Raw genomic sequence first — 18,581 nt, 5'->3', positions numbered from 1 at the left:
CTATAAGGATAGTTTATATATATAAACAATTGATCCCACGGATGCCTTTCCCTGAGCAGTGAATAACTTGTGTTCCATTGCCAGTTACCATCAAATGTAATATTCTAAATGGAAGATGAGGAACACTAACTTCCCCCCACCTTCCTTTTGTTTTTCTTTTTTTTTTTGCGGGGGTGGGGAGGATATAGAGGGGAAAGGGCAAAGAGTGAAGGGAAAACCTCTATTTTTTTTTGAACTCAGGTAGGAGTTAAGGATAACTCCCAAGTACCCGTGCAAATGAATATGATTAACTTCGCTACTCCAGAAAAAAATTTTAATCCCAAAGTCATTTATTTTGGCTTTAGAATAGACAAGCATTTGTGTTGGGTTTTCCTGCCTAATTACTTTTTGCTTAAGCTTATTTAAAAATTGTTTTAAATTCCTTTAGTGTGACAGCCCAGCAAAGGGGGTGGAGGGGTGTGGAGAAATGGGCCACAGATGGGATCTGAACTAGGATTTCAGCTTTCCTGTATAAAAGCCTCCTGATACGCTGCAAGCAGGAGAGCAAAGTTGGAATCAGCTTTCCGGAGAACAATTTGGCAAAATAGTTTTAAAAGTCTTAAAAATATGCTTACTCTTTGATCCAGTAATTCCACTTCTAGGAATGTCTTAAGGAAATAATCAAAGAGGCACGCAGAAATGTAGGGACAAAGCATTCACCACGACATTTATATCAGGAAAAAAAAAAAAGTAAAACCAACTGAAAACACTGAATAATGTGGAATTGATTAAAGTAGGCCCCTGTCTCTAATGTGTGTAGTTATATTGTCAAATTATAGGCTTTAAAACATTTGCCACATCTTTCTAAGTGAAAGAGAGACAATAAAATAGTAGGTACAGTTTGAAACAGTGCAGAGAAATGGGAGGGAGGGAGGAGGGAGGGGAGGGAGGGAGGAGGTGGGTGGGTGGATGGGTGCCTATCCAAAAAGACACATTCTGCAAATGTTAACTTTGGTATCACTGAGTGGTGAAATTATGGCTGATTTTGTACTTTTTTGTGTTTTTCGAGTTTTCTGCTTGAACATGTATTGCTTTGTAATCAGAAAAACCAATTATCATATATTTTAAAAGAATATATGTTTAAGGTGAGAATTCCCTGGCGGTCCAGTGGTTAGGACTCCACACTTCCACTGCAGAGGGCCCGGGTTCGATCCTTGGTCGGGGAACTAAGATCCCGCAAGATGCGCTGCATGGCCAAAAAAAAAAAAAAAAAGAATATATGTTTAAGGTATCAATGAAAAAGTAAAATGTTGCTACACAATACCCACAAAGCAATAATCTGAATGCACAGCTGATAGCTTGGATTAAATGTATTTTCTTAAGGGTCACATTCATACACATGAAGTATCAGGGATCACAGTGAATACACAAAATCAGATGTACCATAGGTTCAATTATGTTTCCCAAGTAAAACAGCAAAAATCTGTGAAGACACAGAGTTTCACGTGGATGTTCTGTTTTCTGAGACCAGCATGAGGGGGTAGACTCTTCAGAGCTAGGAGGACCACGGTTTTGCAAAGCTCCAAACACTAGTAGGTCTTCTGGGAATCATATGTAAAAAATGTTTACTGCCCAAATGACATTATAAGAATAGCGGGAACATTTTAAATCACTCTTAATCTTCTCAAAGCAGTTCCCAATGAAATGTTTTACTGTGTCCCCTTTCTTATCTCCTCATTGTCATCAACTCACAACTCCAAACCCACATGTTTAAACAGGGAAAGAGAGTGAAAGCGTAAGGTAAATGATGGACAACCACAAACCTTTGACGACCCCAAAAGAGCTCTTTGGCTCACGTTTTCTTAAAAAACTCTGCTTTATATGATCAGCTGCGGAGGAAATTTGTTCTTCACTGTTTGCAGGCCTCCACTGTGTACACATGATGGGGTTCTCTTGTGTTTGCAGTTCCTAAATTCCTCAGACACCATGTGGCTTCACTGAAGGAAAATCCTTGCAGGTCCGGCTCCCCGTTGTGTAAGGTCAGGTGGAAAAGCCTTTTGTGATTAACTCGGCCACCGTGTGTCCCTTGGTATTTGGAACTTCAGTGAGAGTTTTTATTCGGTGTCCGCATTTTGAGTGCTGACTCACATAAGCTTCATCTAATGGGAAAAGCAGATAAAGGTAGCGCTTTGGACACCAAGTCGGATCCCAGCTCTCCCACTAGCTGTGACCTCGAGCAGGTCCACTTACTATGGTTATCCGTCTTTCTAAACACAGTCTTCTCCCACTTTGTTTCCGACACAGTTTCCTTACGCTGCCCCTCCTCCCCAAGAACCAGTGAAGACTCTGAGAAGCCTGATCAACATCCGAAAGGATACACTAAGACTCGTCAAGTAAGTTCAAGTTCCCAGCCGGCCGGGGCCGGGTTCCAGGGGCCCTTCTTCATGAAGGGGCAGCCAACTCCCCAGGGGACTCACAGAGCAGTTTCTGCCAGACCCAGAGCCCAGCCTCTAGGCGTCCGGGGCCGTGGGCTGCTTGCATGAGGGGTCTCCGCACCTAGATTGTTCAGAACTTTCTCTGATAGTCAGTGTTTGGGAAGAACTTTCACTCTCCTGGAAGCTGTCATGATTACCCCGATTTGGTGAACCTTCCAGAAAAAGAACAGTTGGAGGAGAAAATGAATTCTGCAGATACCTCGACAAGCCTGTGTGAAGATGGGATGTTTGAACTTGGTGCAGGAAATCCTTATTTTATTGCCTATATTTCCTTTTTAATTTATTCTTAATCTCATGTGCCCTTCCTCTGGTGCACTGGGTTTGTTGTTTAATCACCACTGTCAGTACTAATTATCATCAACATCTGCCGCCTTTGTGCTGTCCCTGAGATAGCACGATTTTTTTTTTTTTCTTTTTTTTTTTTGGCTGCATGGCGTGGCTTGTGGGATCTTAGTTCCCTGACTGGGGATTGAACCCGGGCCCCCTGCAGTGGAAGCACGGAGTTCTAGCCCTGGACCACCAGGGAAGTCCCAGAGATAATGTGATTTTTAAACAGATGCTGCTCTCCAGATAGCAAGTCTGTCTACTAAGACTCACCGGTTCCCTGGGGAGACAGATTTGGTTAGGGCAAACCAGAGGTCCCACATTTTTCTCAATTGACAAAGGAAGATGACTCGGAGACCATTTTATGCTTGTATAGATCAGGGAGTTTATTTCTCTCTGATCATCTTTTTAAAATATAACCACTTTGGGGACTTCCCTGGCGGTCCAGTGTTTAAGACTTCGTCTTCCAATGCAGGGCGTGTGGGTTCGATCCCTGCTCGGGGAGCTAAGATCCCACATGCCTCGAGGCCAAAAAACCAAAACATAAAACAGAAGCAATATGGTAACAAATTCAATAAAGACTTTAAAAATGGTCCACATCAAAAAAAAAATCTTAAAAAATAAATTTTTAGGAATAAAATATAACCACTTCATTGAGATATAGTTCATATACCATACAGTTCATTCATTTAAAGTGTACAATTCAGTGATTTTTTTTTTTTAAGTATTTATTTTTTTTTTTGGTTGCACCGGGTCTTAGTTGCGGAAGGCAGGCTCCTTAGTTGTGGCATGCAAACTCTTAATTGCGGCATGTGAACTCTTAGTTGCGGCATGCATGTGGAATCTAGTTTCCTGAGCGGGGATCAAACCCGGGTCCCCTGCATTGGGATCGCGGAGTCTTATACGCTGCGCCACCAGGGAAGTCCCCCGTTTCAGTGATTTTTAGTTATTCACAGAGTTGTGCAACCATCACTACTATCTAATTTTAGAACATTTTCATCACCCGGAAAAGAAACCCGATACTCATTATTACCCGATACTCATTATTAATCATCCCCCATTTCCCCCCGAAACCCCTCTTCCCGGCCTAAGCAACCACTAATCTGTTTTCTGTCTCAGTTTTTAAATATTTTATTTGTCCCTGAGGTTTTCAACTGCCTTAGGGGTCAACCCTGGGGACGGCGCAGCCAAGGGGAAACCCTTTTGCTGCAGAAGAGTCTGCAGCCGGGCGTCCCCCCTCCACCGGGGAGTTCCTGCCGCAGCAGGATAGATGGAGGCCACTGAGGCCTCGGGAGCCTGCCAGCTGTCAGCTGCTCCGGCCACTTGTTTCCCTCATCACATGTGGTCTGCTCGCCTATTTGATGGAGACGGATTCAGGGGTCTGAGCCCCCTTGAGGTCCTGGCCTCGGACGTGGCAAGCCTGGCTGCAGCTCTAGAATAAAATGAGGCAACTGCTCTGAGCTTCTGGTTCTCACCTGTATAAGAGTGAACCAACCTTACCTTTCATGGCTGTTGTCAAAATTAAAGGGGATAATGAAAAGGAAAGCACCTGGTGATCAATAAATGTTAAGATGAAGGGTGAGTTTTGATTTTGTTTTTTCTGAGATGGGACTAAAGTAAATTCTGATTCTCAGATTTCCAGGTAAAGATGGAGGATTGAACATGCCTCTCCAAACCCCACTGAACAATAATGAGTATTTTTAAACAGCACAAATCCACAAAAATTGGGAGAGTGGGAAAGGAGCAACGGCAACAAAATTTTAGAGGCTGGGGCTTCCCTGGTGGCGCAATGGTTAAGAATCTGCCTACCAATGCAGGAGACACGGGTTCGAGCCCTGGTCCGGGAGGATCCCACATGCCGCGGAACAGCTAAGCCTGTGCGCCACAACTACTGAGCCTGCGCTCTAGAGCCTTCGAGCCACAGCTACTGAGGTCCGCGTGCCTAGAGCCCATGCTCCGCAACAAGAGAAGCCACCGCAATGAGAAACCCACACCCCACGACGAAGAGTAGCCCCCACTCGCCGCAACTAGAGAAAGCCCGCACGCAGCAACGAAGACCCAACGCAGCCAAAAATAAATAAATAAATTAATTAATTAAAAAAAAATTTTAGAGGCTGGAAACAGGTGGTGAATGTTAAATGACTTACTAAACCTGAGAAATCAGGATCCTGAGCAAACAGAAGGAAAAGCTGAGAATCACCAGTTTGTACTATGGTTTCCCCCAGAAGGCTCAGGAATTGGCAGTTCCAGGTACCTCTGGACATCTTGGGGGTGGGGGGGCTAAAAGGAGGGGGGTTAGTGGAAAGTCTGCTTGAGAGGTATTCAGATCCTCCCTCCCTTAGACTACACAGCCAGAACTGCCCTCCCACACCCTGGCAAAAGGCTAGCAGAGGACGCTCACTGGAAAAGTTCAAACAAAGAATCTCTGGACTTGGGGGACCGAGGCACAGCTCAGTACTGAAATCAGGGGGTTAAGTGAATTCAGAAACGTTGGATGCTGAGCCCTCCAGCCTGCCCCCCAACCCCAACTCTAAGCCCAGAATGCCAGCAGCCCGGCCATTGTTAGAAGAGAGGAAAACTGTTCTTTGGACAATCAGGCCCCCCCAGGTGGGAAGACCAAAGAGACTGGCTTTGGAGGTTCCTCACCAGACCCAGATGAGTCCCCAGGGAAGCCTAGCATCCCCAAGCCCCACCATGCACTCAGTTCCAATCAGGATTTTATTTTTTTGGGCCGCGTGCCATGCGGGATCTTAGTTCCTTGACCAGGGATCAAACCCATGCACCCTGTAGTGGAAGCGTGGAGTCCTAACCACTGGACCACCAGGAAAGTCCCCATGGACCACAATTAGGGGGTTTAAATGTCTTAGTATGAGCAGACAACCAAAGAGTCTCAGATGTATAAGGAACGCCTATCATATGAAAGACAATTGTAAAACAAGCCAACAGGGGAAAAAAGTGGAAATAAAAACTATGCAGGAAAAACAAAACAAAACAAAACTATGCAGGAAGAGGAAACCTTGATTTGTAGCCTCAGAGACATAGAGAAGATACTGCCTTCTTATTTCACAGACACAGTGACACAAAGCATTTAGCAAACAAACAAGGCTCTCAGAGCTTAAAAACATAGAAATGAAAAAATCAATAGAATGTCGGAAGAAAAGTTGAAATGTTCTAGGAAGTGGAGCATAAAGGTAAAGATATGGAAAACAGAAGAGGAAAGATACGAAGAATATAAGGTCTGTTTAGAGGGTCCAACAGCCAACTAATGGCTCTAGAAAGAGAGAATGGAGACTATAGAAGGAAGGAATCACCGATGACGTACATAATTTAGGAGTTTCTAGAAAGGTCCACCGAGTGTCCAGCCCAATCGATGATGAAAGCGACCCTGGGAGCTAAAAGATAATGCAGCAATGCTCTGAAATGACTTTTTTAAAGTATTTATAATCCAGAATTCTTTACTCAGCCAGACTTTTTTTTTTTTTTTTTTTTTGGCCTCGTGGCTTGCAGGATCTTAGTTCCCCAACCAGGGATTGAACCCTCATCCTCAGCAGTGAAAGCACAGAGTCCTAACCACTGGACCACCAGGGAATTCCCTCAGCCAGACTTTCAATGAAGTGTGATTGTATAATAAAATCTCTCGAAAAGTTTATCCCTCCAACACACCCCTTTTCAGGAAGCTACTGGAAGTTGTGCTCCAGCAAAATGAAAGTGTAACCCAAGAAAGAGGAAGCCAGGAGGTGCAGGAAGCATGCGATTCTCCGGGAGAGAGGCAAAAGGGACACACAGGGAGATGGGACAGGGAGATTCCAGGGTGGCGGCCATGTGCAGGTACGGAGGGATCAGGGTCCAGATGGAGCAGGTCAGAAGGACGCTCCATAAGCGTCCTGCTCAAAAAGACAAGGTGCATAGAATACCTGGTACGTCTGAACGTTGAGATGTAGACAGCCAAAGAGTTTGAATTTGAATTAGTGACTAGTGCATAAAAGACTAAGCAACTGGGCTTCCCTGGTGGCGCAGTGGTTGAGAATCTGCCTGCCAATGCAGGGGACACGGGTTCGAGCCCTGGTCTGGGAAGATCCCACATGCCGCGGAGCAACTGGGCCCGTGAGCCACAATAACTGAGCCTGCACGTCTGGAGCCTGTGCTCCACAACAAGAGAGGCCGCGATAATGAGAGGCCCCGTGCACTGCAATGAAGAGTGGCCCCCACTTGCCACAACTAGAGAAAGCCCTCGCACAGAAACGAAGACCCAATACAGCCATAAATGAATAAAATAAATAATAAATAAAAATAGTGTTAAAAAAAAATCTGTTAAAAAAAAAAGACTAAGCAACTGAAAAAAAGCAAAATGAGCACAAGCTCTAAGAAAAACTTATGCAGGAAAGGAAAAATAATTAGAGATTACTCTGTGGCTGAGCTGTGAATAATGTTGATGGACTCACAGTCGTATAGACGAAGATGTACTGAGCTAACAAAATCATGGTGTGTCACATGGTGGAAGGGGTGTCCCTATATGGAGCAGAGTGAGGAAAGAGAAAGTCTCATTTCCATAGTAGGAAGTCAGTAGATAATGCCTAAAACTGAAAAATTAACATGCAGATAAATGCCAAAATGGTCAGCTACAGAGGTAAAGGCGGGTTTTCCCTAAAGAAGAGGAAAAGGGACAGAAAGAGACCTGCTGGGTTTTTGTCACGAGCCTTGTGGAAACTATTTAAACTATGTGATTAGTAACTTTGACTAAAATTAAAAACTTTTTTTTTTTTAAAGCCTGGCAAGTGCACAAGGATGTTCACTGTGGCACCGTGAAATATCAGAAATCTCCTGAATGCCCCCTGATAGTGGTAACAACGTGCTCTGCCATCATTCAAAATGAGGATGGAAAGTGTATGATCACGGAGGGAAGCCCACAATATGTTCAATTGAAAAAAGAAAACAGGGGACTTTCCAGATGGCGCAGTGGATAAGACTCCTCGCTCCCAATGCAGGGGGCCTGGGTTCAATCCCTGGCCAGGGAACTAGATCCCACATGCATGCCACAACTAAGGAGCCCTCGAGCCGCAACTAAGACCTGGTGCAACCAAATAAATAAATATTACAAAAAAAAGAAAAAGAAAAGAAGGAAATTCCCTGGCAGTCCAGTGGTTAGGACTCTGCACTTCCACTGCAGGGGGCATGGTTCCATCCCTGGTCAGGGAACTAAGATCCCACAAAAAAAAGAAAAGAAAAAAGATTACTTTTAAAATATTAATTTGCTACCCCGAAATGCTGAGTCTTTGTGGTTTTCTAGATGTGCCGAGGAAGTGAAGACCCCGGGGGAAGAGGCCGGCAGAGCAAAAGTCCACTACAACGTGGAGTTCACCTTTGACACGGATGCTCGGGTGGCCATCACCATCTATTATCAGGCCACCGAAGAGTTCCAGAATGGGATTGCCAGGTAAGAACAAAGGACCAGGGGAGCCAGGTCCTTCCGAGACAGGTTAGGGTCTGTGCCTGACGTGCTCACCTGTGAAGGAAAACATTCTTTTTCTACACCCAGGTGAGAGCTGGTTCCTGAATTTGGATTTTCTTCTACACAGCCTTACTTCTTCACCTTTCCCCTTCAAACTATGTCATCTTGGTGCAGTGACAGATATCAGCATAGTCCTTCAGGTCATCATGATGCTGTTAAAAATCTATTAAGCTACCTTTCTGTGGATATGTGGGTTGAATAGATAACTTTAATAGCATTACCAAGCAAGGGCAAAGGAAAGAGATTATAAAGAAGATCTTTTCTTCTCTTTTCTCTTCCACTCTATACTGAGAACCTGTTGATAACTGAGAACAGGCATGAGACAGAGGAAACCGTCAGATAGTAACTTCTGCTTTGCTTCCCACTTTGATCAACAGCTACATCCCCAAAGACAACAGCCTGCAGTCAGAGACGGTGCACTACAAGCGTGGGGTGTGCCAGCAGTTCTGCCTGCCCTCCCACACCGTGGACCCCTCCGAGTGGGCTGAAGAGGAGGTGAGCTGCCGGCTGGCAGAGGGGACCGGCCGCTGGGAGAAAGTGCAGGGCAGGTTCTGCCCACAGACCCACAGGGCGTGGGAGCTACTCAGGACCCTGGCCAGCAGCAAAGGATAGGCTCGGGTACTCGGGTACTCGAAGGCCATGCTCCCCTTCAGCCTTGTAACGTCTTCATGCCCTGGGAAGGATACGTCTAATTTTTCTATCCCAAAGTAGCCCATTAACCCAGGATATTTTGAGAAAGCCGTGCCCAAAGGAAAGACCTGCAGGTTAGAAGCCTTTACATCTATGAGATTTTTTACAAAGAGACTGGTGGCCTTCAACGCTACGGACTTAGGTCGTTACCAGGTTGATGGATGAGGAGCAGAGATGAGGTCCAGGCTTCCTGACGGGACCTCCCTTTCTGACGGATTACTGTGCCCTTTAAATGTGTTAAGTCCCTTTTTTTTTTTTTTTTCCTTTTCTTTCAGCTTGGCTTTGACCTGGACAGAGAGGTTTACCCGTTAGTGGTCCATGCTGCGGTGGACGAAGGAGACGGTACGGGTGCTTCCTGTCTTCTTTGGCTGCGTACGCGCCCGTGTGTAGCGTGCAGGCCTGGCAGCGGCTGCGGCCTCAGAACCACACGCCTCCCCCATGGGTATCAGGCAGTTCCCACATCCCCACGCACTCCTGCTCCCACGCTGCTCGGGCAACGAGAGTCCTATTGGGTGACGTAACCTGCCCCTTCCCGTGACAGCCAGAGGGTTCGTTTTGCCAGACTGTGGGACCCGGGGAAGGTGAGTGGAATCGAGGTGTGTTGTTGGCTTTCTTCTTCTTCATCCATGTGCCTTTATTTGTTTCAGAGTATTTTGGCCATTGCCACGTCCTGCTGGGCACTTTTGAAAAGGTCAGTGGGTAATGTTATAGGGCCTCACTTTGGTACATGTTGCTCTGCCTTTCCTGTGAGGACACGTGGAGCCCTGTCCGCTGGCTGCCTGGGCTCGGCAGAGTGGGTCCGGCTCGGAGGCTGTGCGGGGAGCTGGGGGAAGCACCACACCGGGGGCTACGCCACCAACTTGCTGCATGACCTTCAACTCCTTAGGCCTCGTTTCCTCTTCTTTTTTTTTCTTAATATTTATTTATTTATTTATTGGCTGCGTCGGGTCTTATTTATGGCACTCAGGATCTTCGCTGTGGTGCCAGGGCTTCTCTCTAGTTGTAGTGCATGGGCTCAGTAGTTGCGGCGCTCAGGCTTAGTTGCCCCATGGCATGTGGGATCTTAGTTCCCTGACCGATTCTTAACCACTGGACCACCAGGGAAGTCCGTCGTTTCCTCTTCTTAAAGCAGAAGGGCTAGACTATGTGCTTGAAGACCCTTCCCCTATGAGGAGTCTGTCATTCCACACTGGCAGGGTGTGGGGGGCTGGGGGGGCCTCCAGGAGGTGTGTAATTGAGAGAAGTAACAAAAGAACAGCTGATCCTCGTTGCCCTCCTTCATAACTGTCGTATTTTCGCTCCAGCACACAGATGGGACTTTCTGTGTCAAGCCCCTCAAACAGAAACAAGTAGTAAGTATTCGAGGGCCAGGGACTGTTGGTGTATCCCCTTCTCTCTCTCCACTCTTTTGCTAAAGCACTCTTCTTTCCCTTCCACCACCACCCCCCTTTTTTTAAATCAAAGAAGAAAAGCAAACAGGGAATGCTTTTCTGTGTTGGAAACTACTTGGGTGGCCTGAAAGGAATACTGATTTTTGTTGTCTCTGTTGTTCCAGAATTGTTGGTGGTGAGGCAGCCATTATCTGAGCAGAGGACTTTAGAAAATGAAAGGACAAGATTTATCTCCTGAGTTTAGGTTTAGGGAGAATGTTTTTATTTAAAATGCCAGGGTGAGAAACGTTTCCAGCTAAAGGATAAAGGTATTGGGGTCCAGTTCAAGGCCAATTGGAGCTCTTGGCTTAGTTTATCCCAACATTCCTTTTCTCACATTCCAAGTTTGCTGACCATCTGCCCCCTTCCAGAATGATCAGCAAGTTATGCATATGTCTGCTGGAAGTCCTAACCCCCGCTCTGTGCCAGCACTTTCCTTCCACTCTTGCAGAGGCAGGAGGAGGGTCATGGAAGACAAGGAGGGGAGAGGTGTCAGTGGCATTGCCAAGGGAAGGTGGGTCATCACACAGAGGTTGTGGAGCAGTCGGGTGGGGGACAGGGTAGGCCTCGGGTTGAGATGCAAAGAAAGGGTCCCCCCCCGCAGATGGGTGACAGAAACCTGAAATTCTACATCATTCATTCAGGTATTAAGTGCTCTCCACCCTTAATGAGGTCAATAGTAGTCAGTAATACTTTAGTATAAATTGGTTGATGATGTCCTTTCCAATGTAATCACTGCGTTAAAGCAAGTTTTAAGAGAGGCAGAGGAGATAACAGATCCTGAGCCCAGGGTATGGCCTGGAAAGGCCTGGCCTCAGTGAGTTGCCTCATGGGAAGGCCTGGTTCTCCAGGGCTCCTGGATGGGATGGAAAGGCTAGGGTAGCTCAAGGGAAATGGTTTATCTCTTCTTCTGTCGCAAGATTGGCATCAGCAACAGCCTTTGTCAGACTGGAGAGTGGGATGGGAAATCGGTGAGAGGCTGGGCCTTAGGGGCGGGGATCACTGGGACAGGGTGGGGGGCAGGGGAGAGGAGTGGGCAGGCATAAAGAAACAAGGGAGGGGCCAGCTTTGGCACCAACATGGCCCAAGCTAGTGGGAGTCAAACTGGGCATTGAAGTTGAGGTTCTAATGGTTTTTGGTTTTTTTGGGGTTTTTTTGGCTGTGCCTCGGGGCTTGCGGGATCTTAGTTCCCCAACCAGGGGTTGAACCCAGGCCCCCTGGCAGTGAGAACGCTGAGTCCTAACCACTGGACCGCCAGGCAGTTCCCAAAGTTGAGGTTTTAAGAAGCAGGGCCAACAGGAGGGTCATATTTTGCCACGTGTTGGAGATGGGGTGGCTCCGTGGCTGGGGAGGGGGCGCAATCGGCCCCTCCTTCAAGGTCCTGCTCTCTCTTTGCTTCTGCATTTTCCCTTCCCCTCTTTTCCTTGCCCATTTCTTCTCTTTCTTTACCATTCCCATTGCTTCCCGTTTATAATGTCTAAACTTAGCTTTTATTACATAGCCAATGCTTCTGACACATGGTCTTCCATCCTTTTCCTAGTTTCTGCCTTCCTTGACTGTCCGTGATAGCGGTCTGCAGTACGAGTGTTACTGTTGTATTGGCGCACGTTCCCTGTTGGGGATAAGGGCGGGTGAATTAAGCATTTGATTTTCGTTCCCCTCCCCAAGAGAATACATAAGTAAATAAGAGCCTCCTTTACTCTTCTAGGCCTTTGATTTTTTTCATTGTGAATCAGTAGTCCTTGGTTACCGAAGGAGGTTGGGGGGTGGGGGGTGAGTTCCCACTCATCTCTCGGTAGAACCAGCCTGCCCTTGAACTTTTTCCATTTGCTCTTCAGGTGGATGGGGTCAGCTACCTCCTTCAGGAGATCTATGGAATTGAAAACAAGTACAACACGCAAGAGTCTAAGGCAAGTTCCATCCACAGTTCTGAATGTACTCTTCCCAGGAGGCAGAGTGAGAGCTTCTCTGATTCAGCCAGGATCTAGGAACTTAGCATGCCAAACTCTGGAATCCATTTGGTCCTAGAAGGGTATTTCTTCTTCCTCGTTTCAGATGATTATACTTACATAACTTTGGAAATGAGAATATAGGCTGGTTTGGATCGGTTCTTCGGCAGGGCTCTGCTTACTCGGTTCATTGCTCCCCACTTCCCTGGGTGGCCTCCCGGGCCCCTTCAGCTCCCACTGTCAGACAGGACCAGCTCTCAGCCTCAGAGGATGAGCTTGAGACAAACAGTTGCCAGAAGAAGTGAAACTGAGTGTGCCAGTGCACTTGGTAAACTACCAAGTTCAATGTAGTTTACCAAGTGCATGGTCTCAGCTCTGCAGGCAGGCTGCCTTCTAAAGAAAGTATGCGACGTGAGGGTCTCTGTGACGCTGGCTAAATTTCTGTCCCCCGGCCAGGTGGCTGAGGATGAAGTGAGAGATAACAGTGCCGAGTGTGTGGTGTGTCTCTCAGACGTGCGGGACACCTTGATCCTGCCGTGTCGTCACCTCTGCCTGTGTAACACCTGCGCGGACACCCTGCGCTACCAGGCCAACAACTGCCCCATCTGCCGACTGCGTAAGCCCCGGAGGCCCTGCTGGGTCCCCGAGGTCAGCCCTCGGGGGAGAAGGGGTCGTGGCTTCCGTGCGGGCTCTTGTCCATCCTGAGTCCTGCACCACCGTGTCCTGATGGCCTGTTTTCTTCTTCACAGCTTTCCGGGCACTGCTTCAGATCAGAGCCATGAGGAAGAAACTGGGCCCCCTGTCCCCAACCAGCTTTAACCCCATCCTCTCATCCCAGACATCCGACTCAGAAGAGCATTCAGTAAGTTGGGCTTTTTTCACCTTTTGTCCTTCTTCACGTGACTTTGTGGCAAGTAATTAAACCTTGGCATTCTGAAGTACTGAGTAAGCTGGCCGACATCATGTTGTGTTAAAAACCAGCCAATAGTACAGTGGAAAATGAGGTTCTGATCATTAAAACCTCCCCTTTCCACCTTGGGGACTCAGCGTCCAGTTAACATTTACCATCCCTAGAGCTGTCAGCTTGCTGTTTCACTCCAGTATCCGGGCAGATGGGGGTGGGGATGGGGTCCAGCTCTGGAACACCCCCAAGCAGAAACAAGGGGATGATTGTTTGGGATTTAGATACAATTTACCATTTTTATCTGAATCCTCCGAGAAGGTAACTGTTTCTCTTTGTCTCATTTTGTGGCTTCAGGTACTGGGAGCCACGTAGATGAAATAATTCACCTCTGTCTCATGGTGTAAGTGATGGTGTCAAGCCTCCACGCTTTGTAGTTATAGACCAGAAGGTCTTGTCTTTAGGTTAACACGCTAGTGGAAGAGATTAATTATCAATTATTCAGTAAATGGTATTGGAATGATTAGGTAGTGCTTTAGGGAGGAACAATCAGTTTAGCACTTCACTCCTTACCAGATAACAAATTCCAGGTGGGGTAACTAGTTAACTGCACTAAAAACAGAGCAAGCCAAACATTAAAAACCTAGAATAAATTATAGATGATTCTTTAGTTGACTATGGATGGGAGAGGGCTCTCTAAGCTTGAAAACAATGGAACACTGCCAAAAAAAGAACCTGTAGATTTTTTTTTTTTTTTTTTTTTGGCCACGCCGCGTGGCATGTGGGATCTTAGTTCCCTGACCAGAAATCAAACCCACACCCCCTGCAGTGGAAGTGCGGAGTCTTAACCACTGGACCGCCAGGGAAGTCCCGAACATGTAGATTTTATCACGTAAAAATTTTTAAACTTTAGATGTGTAAAAGATGACCAAAGTTAAAACCAAACAGCAAATCATCTAAAGAAAAAAAATGTACTCACAACATTTGCATCAGAGGAAAGGCTAGTATCTTTACCATAACTCACTTGAATGAAATAGTAGATAAATGGGCAAAGGATATATAAAAAATTTCTCAGAAGAGGAAACATAGCTGGTCAGCAGTCATTTTTTAAAAAGTCAACCACGTTAAAAATCAACAACATTCAAATTAAGATGAGAGACCATTTTTCACCTTTCACATTTAAAAACTTCCTTTTTTAAAGATACCCCATGCTGGCCAAGAAGCAATTAAAACAGGTAATCTGTACTGCTTGTAAGGGTGTAACTAGAAAGATCACTGAAAATAAACAAAACAAAACAGCTGTGTATATTAAGAGCCTTAAAAACATTTGTACTTGGTAATCTAAGGTCTTAGAATTTAACACCCAGAAAATGATCTGAAAAAAAAAGATTTATGCACAATAGATGAACAGATGTTCATCAAAGTGTTGTTTACAGTAGGAAATGGACACAACTAAATAGCCAGCACCAATGGAAGAGTAAGGAAATGTATGGTATCTATGAAAAGGGATGCATGTGAAGGAAAATATTTATGTTCTGTGAGGTAAGCGGGGTATAAAATTATCATTAACACATTGATCACAACTGTGTAAACAGTACAGAGGAAAAAACATTGGAAGAAAATAACACTAGAATGCTAACAAAAGTTATCACTTTGGGTGATTTGATGGTTGATGACTTTTTTCCTTCCTTCTTTCCACTTTTATGTATTTTCCAAATTTCCTGTAATGAACATATATTTCTACTATAATCGGAAAACATAAACAGTATTAACAAGAAGTTCATCTGTAAGCAGAGTCAAGGAACATGCGGTTCTCTGATATTTTATCTTTCTTCTGCTTCTAATACAGAAGCTTTCCTTTGCCAGAGCCCCAGACTAGATGTAAAAGAAAGCGTTTTTCCAACGCAGAGGAAGAAACACGCTCATACCATTAAACGAAGAGTATTTAATTAATTTCCCAACCTGTCTCTGATTCCCCTAGTCCTCAGAGAACATTCCACCGGGTTATGAAGTGGTGTCTCTTCTGGAGGCCCTCAATGGGCCCCTTACCCCATCCCCGGCAGTCCCCCCACTCCACGTGCTTGGAGACAGACGCCGCTCGGGAATGCTGCCTTCCTACGGCAGTGATGGCCACCTGCCTCCTGTCCGGACGCTCTCCCCCCTCGACCGCCTGTCCGACTGCAGCAGCCCAGGACTCAAGCTCAGAAACAGTCTCTCCAAGTGAGTAGCCAGCATGCAATAGCGTTGGCCCTGGGGTCCTTGATGAGATGCTTTCAATCCATCTTTCACCTCCTCGGTGCTGGCTCGAGTCCCAAGTCCCAGGGCAGTGTAGACCCTCTGGGCTGTTCCCAGAGCTGCTCATTGCACTGAAGACCTGGGCTAGCACCTGAGGGGAAGTTATCCCATCCCTTGGGAGAGGAAAATAAGATGGTACATGGGTACTTAGGAGGATCCAGGCGGACGAACCTCTCATGTGTTCTGTTGTGGGAGGAGAGTATGGGGTATAGGGACGATGACATCGTTAGGGTCATTCAGGCCCCTGGGAGCATCACTTAGTCTGAGGACCGAAGGAACCTTGTGATCTGTATTTCTTAGGCGTTTACATCCAACTAGGAGCAAGTCATAATAAGTTTCTGCGGCAGAGGAAAGGAGGGTATTTTACAGATGAAAATATTGAAACCCTAAAAATGTCAGTGGTTTTCCCCCAGTTCAGACACAATTGTTTGAAGAAGCTAAAGGTAAAGCTCTGATTTTCTGACGCCCAGAAGAGGTCTCAGACCCTCTGGTGCCCTTTCTCACATCCCCGCTCCTTCCTAAGATTTAGGTTCCCTTCACTTCCCCTCAGGGCCCTCTTCTCCCTGTGACGTCTGGTTAATGGGAGTGCAGGCGAGTTCTGTTCTTTAAGGGGCATTGGCTGCAGCTGCTTCTCCCTCCGGGCTTATGCAGGTCCATCTCCCAGAATTCTTCTGTGCTGCACGAAGAGGAAGATGAGCGTTCATGCAGCGAATCTGAGACGCACCTGTCTCAGAGACCGTCAGCCCAGCATCTCAGAGAGGTACTGTGCGTTGTCCTTCCTTGTGTGGTTTTGGACTCCAGGTGCTCTCCTTCCTGCCTGCAGGCCTCTTCCGGCCCATCTGCTCCCATTCATTCATCAAACGCCTTTCGAACACTCTCTGAGACAGCAGCAAAGGTGTCACCAGACTCAGTCTTTTATCAGTGTACGGGGCCTGTGTTACTGACCAGGCATGATCCTTTACGGTGCGGACAGCAGCAGTGGGGAGACACAAAAGTCCTGCCCTCCTGGCGCTTATAGGCTTCGTGGTTAGGGTGGGGTGGACACAAAAGACAGCCAGTACAAAACGTATGTGTCGGGCTTCCCTGGTGGCGCAGTGGTTGAGAATCTGCCTGCTAATGCAGGGGACACGGGTTCGAGCCCTGGTGTGGGAAGATCCCACATGCCGCGGAGCAACTAGGCCCGTGAGCCACAACTACTGAGCCTGCGCGTCTGGAGCCTGTGCTCCGCAACAAGAGAGGCCACGATAGTGAGAGGCCTGCGCACCGCGATGAAGAGTGGCCCCCGCTTGCCGCAACTAGAGAAAGCCCTCGCACAGAAACGAAGACCCAACACAGCCATAAATTAATTAATTAATTAATTATAAAAAAAACCCAAAAACGTATGTGTCAGGTGGTACCGGGGATCCATGTGTCACGTAAGGGTGGGGATGCTCGCTTTAAAAAGTGGTCCATGGACAGGGGGACTCCCCTGGCAGTCCAGTGGTTAGGACTCCGTGTTTCCACTGCAAGGGGTGTAGGTTCGATCCCTGGTTGGGGAACTAAGATCCCACATGCCACGCAGTTGCAGGCAAAAAAAAAAGTGGTCCATGGACAGAGGAGGTGAGACGAACTGGGCAGATGTCTGAGGAGGGCGGGTTCTGGACGCAGGCACAGCCAGTGGAAAAGCCAGGCGGCCGAGTGGAAGATGGGATCCTCTACCCTGTGCGCCCTCACAGGCTTTATGTAACAGAGGTCAGCGGGCTGTCGAGCCCACCGCTGGTAAGGTGGTGGGCTAGGTGCAGCGGAGCATAGGAAGGTGAAAAGCGGTTCCTGTCCTGAGGAGCTCATGGTCCAGTAGGAGACAGGACATGTACATGAATAACAGCACCACATCTGGCACATAGGTGTTAGTAAGTGTTTGTTGAATGAATGAATGAATTTTAACCAGAGAAAGAAAGTGCTCCCAAAACAGAGACACTGACGTGCCGTGGAGGATCACGTTAAGTGGAGGGAACCACAAGTGTGATGGCGGAGCAGCGTTTGAGCTGAATATCAAAATTTCTTAGACAGGTGAGAGAAACGTTCCTGGTGGCAGGGACAGTACACGTGAAGCACGGAGCAGAAGTGGGGGCCCTGAGCAGGCCAGTGGTACAGTGGGAACGTGGCTTCACGAGGGCCCACCTGACGGAGGTGTGCAGGCTGGATTAGGCAGGAGACAGACCAAGCCAGGCAGGAGGGTTGCCTGAACTAAGGTTTTAAGAAAAGAAGACCTGGAAGAGAGAACACAAGCTGTAGAGAGAGAATCAGTAGGCCTTTGCATCTGCCCTGGGCTGCACCGAGGTTGCGAGCCCAGTTGACTGATGGGGGTGCCGGGCGTGGGGTGGGGGGCAGGCGGTGTTTGTATTAGATCCATCGAGCTGGAACTAACCCTCCGTCCCAGAGGAGAAGCCCAGCAGGTACCGGGGCCTCTGCTGGTTTTGTGTTCTCTCCCTTCAGAAGGAGAGCTGTTTGTAATCCTGGGGAAACCTGGGGTGTTCCCGTGTCACAGCTGCTGGGTGACCTGTGTCACCTGAGCTGCGGTCTTTGTGTGGCTCCAGCAGCTGCTGGGCCTCGGGCAGGATGTGCTTGCACCTTCCCCCGGGAGACAGCCACTCCGGGTCAGGGCTGCATAGAAGTGACGACGAGGAGAAACCGGCCCTCCCTCTGCATGTCGCCTCCTGCCGCCCCTCCCCGATGCCCTTTCCTCCTCCTCGCCCAGGCCCCCTGCCCTGACCCCTCCCCTCTAACATGTTTGACTGGCGCTTACTTCTTTTCCCCCCAGGAATGTGGCATCACCCCAGAAAGTGAGACCCTGACCTTGTCATCGTCAGGAGCTATTGACCAGTCGTCCTGCACGGGGACGCCTCTCTCCTCCACAATTTCCTCCCCAGAAGGTACATGATGGGGGGCGGGAGCAACTGCAGGTCCTTCCCCGTCAGCCGAGTCCATAGTGCTTCTAATATTTCCTCCCGGATGGACTGGGGAGCAGCA

At 47.6% G+C, this 18,581-nt stretch overlaps 1 protein-coding gene across 5 annotated transcripts in view; it reads left to right on the top strand.

The window, feature by feature from the left end:
* The window catches only part of RNF157 (ring finger protein 157), an 80,502-nt gene that overhangs the window by 49,543 nt on the left and 12,378 nt on the right, over positions 1 to 18,581 (top strand). For 4 of the 5 annotated variants that reach the window (XM_036836794.1, XM_036836797.1, XM_036836795.1 and 1 more), the window contains exons 3-14: positions 2,284 to 2,372; positions 8,086 to 8,232; positions 8,685 to 8,802; positions 9,273 to 9,339; positions 9,645 to 9,688; positions 10,302 to 10,349; positions 12,266 to 12,337; positions 12,833 to 12,992; positions 13,126 to 13,238; positions 15,259 to 15,497; positions 16,224 to 16,332; positions 18,373 to 18,484. In XM_036836794.1, the coding sequence (XP_036692689.1) occupies positions 2,284 to 2,372; positions 8,086 to 8,232; positions 8,685 to 8,802; positions 9,273 to 9,339; positions 9,645 to 9,688; positions 10,302 to 10,349; positions 12,266 to 12,337; positions 12,833 to 12,992; positions 13,126 to 13,238; positions 15,259 to 15,497; positions 16,224 to 16,332; positions 18,373 to 18,484 (1,318 nt within the window). The remainder of the gene's footprint in view (positions 1 to 2,283; positions 2,373 to 8,085; positions 8,233 to 8,684; positions 8,803 to 9,272; positions 9,340 to 9,644; positions 9,689 to 10,301; positions 10,350 to 12,265; positions 12,338 to 12,832; positions 12,993 to 13,125; positions 13,239 to 15,258; positions 15,498 to 16,223; positions 16,333 to 18,372; positions 18,485 to 18,581) is intronic. The other variant, XM_036836796.1, reaches the window with a different exon arrangement.

Source organism: Balaenoptera musculus, chromosome 20 (assembly GCF_009873245.2).
Source record: "Balaenoptera musculus isolate JJ_BM4_2016_0621 chromosome 20, mBalMus1.pri.v3, whole genome shotgun sequence".
Taxonomy (NCBI): domain Eukaryota; kingdom Metazoa; phylum Chordata; class Mammalia; order Artiodactyla; family Balaenopteridae; genus Balaenoptera; species Balaenoptera musculus.
This window is presented reverse-complemented; position numbering and strand designations above follow the sequence as displayed.